The sequence below is a fragment of the Chaetura pelagica genome, unplaced genomic scaffold (assembly GCF_000747805.2).
Source record: "Chaetura pelagica isolate M959 unplaced genomic scaffold, ChaPel_1.0 scaffold191, whole genome shotgun sequence".
NCBI lineage: Eukaryota > Metazoa > Chordata > Aves > Apodiformes > Apodidae > Chaetura > Chaetura pelagica.
Genome location: NW_009952440.1, coordinates 2,134,253 through 2,143,423, shown reverse-complemented (window position 1 = coordinate 2,143,423; position 9,171 = coordinate 2,134,253). Strand labels below are relative to the sequence as shown.

Here is a 9,171-nt window from a genome sequence, read left to right as displayed (position 1 = left end):
CTGCACAGCTAAGGGGGACCCCAAATCACCCATGATATACAGTGAAAACACAGACAAATGAAATTGATGTGGCTTTTTAGAAAGCCACATCCATCAGACATCAGGCAATCTACTTTTGGGGACGTGGAAGGAGCTTTCAACATAAAAGTCTGGCTGTACTATTCACAGCAATTAGGCAGTAAATCCCATTTTTTTAATCCAATTTCTCTAAAAAACCATGTCTTTCTGCAAATGCTTATGATGCTGAATTCAAAGAAATATATATATATATAAAGGTAATTTGTTTTCTTAATTTCTTTTGCACACAGAAATTAAATAGTGGCTAGAAAGTGACCATTTCAAATCAAAGCTGAAAATTGCATTTTTATTAAATGTGAAAACAGGTACCAAATAAACCCTTTTTACATTTTTATGGCAAGTTTTCCCATTACATGAGAGGCTTTCTTACACTTTTTAAGCTTAAATGGAGAACAGTGACCAAACAGAAATTTGGACTAAAACTGCAAAGCTGAGAGCTACGTTGAGAGAAACTGTGGCTGCACAATTGAAAACAAGATGGAAGGACAACTTCACAAAAATAGTTAATCTAATAAAATAAGAAACAGAAGAAAGCCAAATCTGTTCCACATATCAGTACTAATGATAAATAAACAAGCTCCTGCATTGGTAAAATCTTTAAAATAAAGTCTGTTTAGGGAAGACTTAATTTGAGCCTCTAGACTGTCCATGCTTATTCATGGTTTTAGCACAGTAGCAGTTCCACTGCTCTGAAGGATACTGCTTGTGTTCTTAAACCTGTTTGAATTAAGTGTGTTTGAAATTAAGGCTTCGTTTCAAACAAATATGAATGTGTTTGCAGGATCAGAGTTTTAATGGGTTGAGCAGAAAACCTATTTATTTTCTCCAAATTTGTTACTGTAATTTGTTTCTGAGATCACAGCACTGGCAGACTCTCCAACATCATTTTTGGTAATTTCATCAGACCCTCTGTATTTTGCTCTAGGTACTTAGTTTATATATCAGGCAAATAATGTTGCATCTCAGATAAATCACATATTTCACCCAGATCAGGGCGAAATCCTACCAAAACAAATGATCTTCTGTGAGTGGCTCCAACAAAGTTTGAGCAGGACAACCAGCATGAGCAGCAGCTCATAAGACTGAGCCAATAAGGGAATGCAGAGGAAGTTGCACACACTAAGATATAAATATAACTCATTATTTAAGAGTGTACTGATTTCTTATAGTTGTTTGATAAAATTAAGTCCTGAATTAGATCCTCTATGTGATAAATATGAAGAGAATCGAGCTATCAGTGTTAAGAGTTTTTGGGTTTTGTTTGAAAGATGTGCTTTGTCAGGATTCCCATCCTCAGGGCTCAGCCAAAATTAAGAATGTTTGGGACAGGAGCCACAGTTATATAATCACTTGCAGTGATTTAATAAAGAAAAATAAATTTACCTGTACTGATGTTTGGGTTGGGTTTTTTTACATCACTAAGGTCTATTTTACATTCTCCAAATGCAAATGTGTAGGGTCAAATCTTGAAGAATTCAGTCCCTATTTAGAAACCACAACAATAACAAAGAATCAGAGCTGACTAGGAATGGGAGATAACACTTAAAATAATTAACTGGTCTGAGAAACATAAATTGGTGCAACATGTATCAGCTGAAAATTCATTTTGACTCTTACAAGGAAAAAAATAATAAAATATTCAACACTGAATATTGCAACAGCTGGTCCCTCACTAAACTACCCATCTAATTCCAAATCATCTTTGCATGCAGTACTTATTTTGCTAGCCATGGAACAGAAGAAAATTCAAGTTACTTTTAGCCAGCTGTAGAAGCTGTCATTCTGATGCGGAATTGTTATCAACAGAGAAGCAAGATACTGTTCACTTCTTCCTAATCTGAATTATTTGAAGTAAATAATTAGCCTACATACTTCTCATGGCCTATTCCCATTACAAGAGGGAAAGCAACAGCTGGATGACTTGGGACATGGGGCATTTAATCCTGAACTAAGGGAATCAGGCTGCCAAGGTTGAAAATTGTTACCACCTATGAGTCTGTGCCCTGCTGGTGGTCTGGGCTCTGCAAGCAGGGCTTCCCAAGAAACAATGGCACACGTGGCCTCAGCCACAGGCTGGTCTGGGCATTGCTTGGGAGCCAAGATGAGGCACATTTATGTTACAGGGTGTCCAAGACTTGACTCAGAGGTTCTTGACATGTTTTTTACATGCATCAAACTCACTCAACGGTGGACGAGCTGAAACACACAGAGTGCAAATGCAGTTCTTCCTCATGCTTATGCATTTAGGAAAATAATGCAACACATACATGCAAATATCCAGGTATTTCTAATGCATACGTCAGGCCACATGCTTCATGTGTGATTAACAGGTTCTTCCTTGCCCTAAGCCCTGTTCTTGCCTATGCAAGACCCAGATATGGAGAGAGAATCTGGGTATGAATGCTCCTTCTCATAGAATATGCAGCAGGTAAGATGTTGGTTTCACTGTGAAATACACAAGTGAATCCAAATTCAGCTGATTTCTACAAGGCCCTGGCAGAGTTTGGCAGAGTTTTTACAGTATGAGAGACTACAAGATTTCATCACTTTAGTTTTTGAAAAGCCTTTAGCCTTGCCTGAAAGTGTGATTTAAAGAATCATGATCTATTTGTTTTGATATTAGAGAGAAGTCTATCTAAAAGTCAGCACAGAAAAACTATCCTGTAGCATCCTGTAGATAAGTGGGAGTAGAAGAATCCTACAAGGATTTATAAGCAAAAGAAAGAAAAAAAAAAATGAACAAGCAAAAGCTCTTTGCATCTTAAAAAAAAAAAAAAAGGCAACCCGAAGGGATACTTGTAATTTTAAAATTGACTATGTATGACTATAATCCCCTGATCTTACCAAAGTCTGTGTAAATAACTTTACTGATGTATGTAAGCATAGGGAGTGTAAGCACTCCCTACAGAAAGCAAGATTCCTAGCTTTCCTGGTATCTGCATTAAAATTTTAACAATAAGATATGCACAAAGTATTCAAGCAAATCTTCCAATTTAAAATCTTTCAACCTCGTGCATCTTTTGTTCCACCAATCTGTGGGACTATGTAGGTGTGAGAAGTGCTGGACACAGCAATTAACTTGTAATACCAGGGAGCAGAGCATTAGGCTATGAGAGGCAGGGCCTGATCCTGCTCATTTTGAACCCAGGGATGTATCTACTGATCTTTGTGCTGCAGGATCAATGCAACCACGTTCAATTTAATATAAATGTTTTGGAAAATAAATCAAAAGGGGAAACAATGATATACTGGCACTAAGAAAAATTGCAGAGGGATTTTGAAAGAGCTACAGAAGAAAAATTGTGTGCCTGAAAGGATGTTATACTCTTGTGTATCAATTGGGATAATGTATTTTGATGATAGCCAATACATCTTGGCAGTCCTATTAAAGGGGTTTCTTTGAACAGGTTTAATTTAATGGCCTGGTTTTCATCTTTAAAACAAAAATAAAACAAACAAAAAAACTAAACCTGAGTCTCTGATTACCACTAAGCTCTAATTCTGCTTAATTTTGCCAGAGTAGGAAGCTCCATGTCCTCTGGTAAGGGAGCCCTCAGTGATGCCATCATGGGCAGCTCTGGCCACTGGACACGCTGCCTGCCTGCAGAAGCCTCAGGGTGTCATGGGACAGCACAGAGGGTTCTGCTGAAGAAACACAGCAGACCCCTGATGGACTCAGCAGCTGAAGAGCTCACCTGAGGGCACACTTACCTGGTGCACAGCTTCTGGAGCACAGCCCAGACATACCTTACGTCCAGCTGTGACACTGTCTGACAAATGGGGCAGAAAAAAGCCCTGAAGCCCTTCTGAGAAGGCTACCAAGGACAGGACAGATGTCACACGCAGGCAGGAAGGACACCTGGTCTCTGCAGCTGGGAGAAGCTGGGGTGCACAAGGGACAACAGCAAAGGGTCTGAGGAAATTAGCTCTGATATTTTGTTTTTTGTAACTGGAATCAATAGTAGGGGCTTCAAACATCTTTTGGGATGGGCAAGTGTTTTTCAAAGGTAAGCAAATGAATGTAACCATCATGACTGGGAAGAAAGTCCACAAAACCATGTCATGACTCTTTTATGTTTATAACTAAACAAAGTAGTTATTATTTCTAGAAAGTAATGCTACCAAAATCTTGGGTATTTTAACATTGGTTTAGGCCTCCAAGAGCTTAATCTTTGAATAGCCTGAACAAGAGAGTAAAATTTTATTTTCTTATATTTTATATATAGAATATATGAAAATAAAAATTAGTTAGGAGATTGAAGTATTCCTTAAACATTCTTTTATGTGCTACCACCACATTACCTGTGCTTCTTTATCACAGATTCCTGAAAAAATCCCACTAGATTTCATGGACAAATCTCAGAACTGTTCCTCCCATGTATCTGGCTATTCTATACGTAAAAGTCCAAGGAGGGGATTTTGCTTTTTGTCTGTGGCAAAATCATCAACCTTTTGCTCACAACTGAAAACTTTGGTCTTCTCAGGAGAGCTGGCAGTCATTAGGAACTAAATGTGCCATAATCTGGGTTTTAGAGCTTTGTTTGAAGTGACACAGAATTGCTTCCAGAAGCATTTCCTGTAAGACTACATAACTTTTCTCCATTCTGTCCTTAGCTTTCATGTCTAATAGGCTGATCTCCTTATAAAATTGCCCAGACCTTTCTTCCTCTCCTGTTTGTGGCAAAAGGTAAGACCCTTCCACAGCTAGTAGTCATAAAAAGTTACTCCATTATTTTGGCTCAAAAAAGAGAAAAGATTGTTTACTTGAAGATTTTGGGGGGAATTCATTCTGATAGACATGGTGAAAAACACACATCCCAGTAGCCAGGTGACCTGATTTTCTGAATGGGCTTGGGAAATCCTCTTTATAATTAGGACCATGGATCGTTACAATTCACTAGAGAATAACTGAAAATGGGAAACATAGGAGTAAGTAATTAGAAAAAGTTTTGGTTATAGGGATTCTACGGTATTTCCACTAGCTACCACCCCTACAAAGATAATGCTCAATAGGAAATTCATTTCCAAGGGCAGACGCAGCCCTGACACTTTATTGCTAGATTCTATAGCAATAGGAGCTCACTTACAGTAATCTTATAGTACTCTGTATAAACTGAGAAGCTTGTATCAAATTCAGGCTTCCTTTTAAAATAGATATTGCAGATAATAGGCTTCAATTAAAGAAGAAAAATAACCTTCAGTGCTTGTTTATTTTTTTAAAGGCAAAGTATTAAAAAAAATAAATCATCTAACTAGGTGAAAATTATTAAATTTCTCAAAAAAATTAAGATGAGCTTTCTTCTGTTTCTTGAGACAGCACAGTTTGTGATTCACAGGGTAACTGGTATCAAACACAAGTTAATGAAAGCTCTTATAAGCAATTTTATTCCTATCCATAATGGCAGACATTTACAAAATCAGAAGAATTTATCATTTGAGTTCACCTTAAAAAATATGCAGTGATATATGCAACATAAAACAGTTCAGGAGGGGAGAGGGAAAGCAAATTTTAATAATTAAAATGTAAACGTGAAAAAAAAAATTAAAATGGAAAAGAAGTCCCTACTTCTCATTTCTACTTAAGATGCCATGTGATAATATTTTATACTGTTCTGTGGGTCTATATATGTATGTGTGTGTTTCTGTATCACACACACATAAATATACATTAACTCACACATGTACATACACAGATAATTGTTTGCAGCTCCATCTTCTGTTACGCCACTCTTTTACAGTTGTCTCAATCATGTTTGGGACCCACTGTCTTGACAAAACGGGGGAGATGGCAGAAAGAAAAATGGCGAGTTTGATTGTGTCTGAGATCCTTTTGTTAAACTGTACACTGGGACGAATAATTTTCTTCTGCAGTAGCTCTCTGAAGAGGGCCAACTCACTGTGGTCTTCATGGCGAGACTTGTTAATGGATCACACACTCATTGTCATGCTAGGGGAGTACTGAAAAAAGAGGAATCCATATTTTAACAACCATTTTTGTCCCCCTCCCCAGGAAACTAAAACCACTTCTGGACCACAGCAATGGGTTCAAGTGTCAACACACTCTTTTGAGCTTTCTCCTGTATTTGTGTGGTACCCTGGCCTAAGGCTGTAGTTCAGTTTGTGGCATCACAACTTCTGTTACGCTCCTCTCGTTATGCAAAAACACAGTGGCTGCTGATAAAGCAGCTCCCTTGGCTGTTTTGGGGTTACTTGGGTGGTGTGATAAACCTGTAACTTCACTAATGCTTTCCACACCTTCTCCTGGTCAGGGCTGGCTACTGGGGGGGATTCATCTAGGCAGCTGGCTAATCTCAAGTAGACCAGATGCATTCATGGTTAGCTGCACCAGATACACATTTTGGAGACATTTAATTACTTTATGGAAATAAAGAAGTAAAGACATGTATGACTGGAATTAAACTAGGCTTTTGGTCTATATTATTCTGAATTATTGATTTTAGGAGGAAAGTTGAATCAAGGATCAGTGGTCATTCTCCCTTACGTGAACCAAAAATCCAATCACTACATTACATGATAATTGAAACACAAATTGAACTGCAGCCCTTATACAAGCTCCGGATGACCTCAGGTTAGCAGTACTTCATTATAATAATAATCAATGGGACACCACACTGCCCAGAAGTGCACATCTATATGCCCAATTTGTTCTAAATTGAAAACTGCAAACTGCAGAAACACTTAATTTGGCCTAAAATCTTCTAAATAGAGGAAAGTGTTCAAATGCAAGAAGTATTAGCATTGTGAAAATTCATAATAGACACAGAAAGATAAATTTACTTTAGCAAAGACAGATATGCAGTAAGAATCCCACCAAAGTTAGGAGTTTCAAGCTGGCCATATTCAAGTGTCCAAACAAACGAGAAAAACATTTTGGATGGGTTTTTCCCTGTCAGGTAAACTGCAGAGAATTGACTACTTGGGTAAAGTCTATTTTGTTCCATGTGATGCCTTTGATGGTTTGTCTTTGGGGCTCGCACCCATCATGTCCTGCTGAGCACTCCCACAGTGGGCCAGCAGAGCTAGTAGGAACATTCTTATCTTCAGCCAGTGCTGGAGAGCAACTCAAATGCTTAAAGCAAAGCATCTGTTCAAGTGATTTCCTGTATCTGAGCCAGAGTACCCAGGTGATTTGGACAAGGAATTGAAGGAATATGTAAAAGTGTTTGTGATTTTTAACTTATTATTAGCCAGGCACTGCTCCCCAAGCTAAGCAAAACTCCTGGTGAACTCAACAGTGTATTTCCCTCAGAAAGGACTTCATAATAATGCCTACACTAAGTAGCAAAGTAACAAAATATGAATCAGAAAGCACAAGAGTTTGCAAGAACTGGAATTGAACTTGTGTTACAGAGGAACCTTCAAGTAGACTAGAATGCACATGCCTATAAGGCATGCATCTCACCTAAAACCTTGAGAAAATAGGTTCTTCCAGGTAGAAGAACACATCTAGGAGGATCTAGAAACCAGTAAATGCCTGAGAAGACTGATTGTATTTTTAGTACAACCAATGTCCTTCTTTTCATTACCTTAGTTTGGTGAACTTGCCAGTCTGCTGATCAGACTCCTTGACTTCAGTATGAACAACACACACCAGACTGAGAGTCAAGGATTACTGTGACCAAGGATGACACTTAATGGAAGGTCTGTGGTTACTGTTTTTTGGGCTGATACAGAAGCATCAGTCTTCTTAGGTTGTACAAACAAATTTTATCCAATACTCCACACAATATAAACATGTGCCCTCTTTATGAAGACATGAACAGCTAACATGCAGAAACTCTTCATTAGCTAAAGAAGCAAACTCAAAAAACCCACAAAAATCTGATTTCCATGATATTTTCCATGCAGTTTGACAGTTTTGTGATCTAACAATCTGTTTCCTCATCAAAAATTCGGAGCTGAAGTTCACCATTGGCACAGTTGACAAAGTTGTAATCACTTCTGGCAGCAGTGACTTCCAGCAAGAATAGAAGTGTTGAAGTCACTGAGCACTTCTGAAAAATCAGGCCACTCCTATTTAGGAGCCTAAATGTGGATTCTGAAGCCCAGCTTCAGGCACACCAATATAAAAATATTGTAGTCTTGCTTTGTAATATGTTTTACACCACATTTTGTTGCCTCAAGCACTCTCCATTTAAAAATGAGCAACATTTGTCCCAGAATGAACACTAGAGGGAACCTGTGTTTTCTCTGCCTCTGACAGCGCACTGCATCTCTGCAAGATGAGATCTGCTGGTGCTGTAATTACATACTCCAGTGTGAGTCTGGTTATAAAAGACATTCCTTGCAAAATACGTTGCTTAGGACTCAAAGGTTGGGCAACCACAGATCAAATCACTCAGATGTAAGGTTCTATCAGCTATTTGCCAGGTATTGCCTAATACCTGTTGTGCATTAGTGAATATGTTTGGCATAATTACTGCTACTTAACAGATCTAACTTTCATTGACAAGTAACTTCTTAATAGAGTGAAAGTTTCTGCAGTAAATCCCAGTTTCAGCTCAACTTCTAGCATTCTTTTGCATAATTTTTGTCAAATCAATACTCTTAATTTTAGAAGCTAGTAAAACAAAACCCTTAAGGTACAGTGCTGCATTACAAGTATATTACAAAACTCTTTATTCTCGCTGTTACTCTTCTGTTTTTAAACAAAATCCAAGAGATAAAGGTTCACAAATTAAAAAACAAACAAAAAAACAAACTAGGTAAAGAAATACTTACACTCTCGCTCTGAAAAGGGTTTAGGAAGTTTCCACCCATCTCACCGTCATCTCTGGGAGTGCCAGGCTGATTACTCATGCTCATATTACTGGGAGAGTTCTGTTTAATAAGATTTAAAAATACAGATGAAGTGCTGAAAATTTCATTTTCCAGCTTCACCAAGTGTGCCAGAGGCACACATGATGTGGTTAGTGCAGGAAGATGCACTGTGCAATACTCTGAGATTTCCAAAGGCAGAAAATAAGCCTCTGTGGGGTTCTGCACGCTTCAGTCACTAATTTTAGCCTGTAAAGTCAAGTCTTCTCCCCTGAAGCAAGAATTATTCTTGTTTTGAGGTTAAAGCCAGCAACT

At 38.2% G+C, this 9,171-nt stretch overlaps 1 protein-coding gene across 1 annotated transcript in view; it reads right to left on the bottom strand.

Annotated features, from left to right (window-relative positions):
• Positions 1-5,159: 5,159 nt before the first annotated feature.
• Positions 5,160-9,171, bottom strand: part of SSBP2 (single-stranded DNA binding protein 2) — a 256,985-nt gene continuing 252,973 nt past the window's right edge. The window contains exons 20-21 of the mRNA XM_010008407.1: positions 8,821-8,919; positions 5,160-6,036 (exon numbers count right to left, since the gene is read on the bottom strand). Coding sequence (XP_010006709.1) covers positions 6,007-6,036; positions 8,821-8,919 — 129 coding nt within the window. The 3' untranslated portion in view covers positions 5,160-6,006. The remainder of the gene's footprint in view (positions 6,037-8,820; positions 8,920-9,171) is intronic.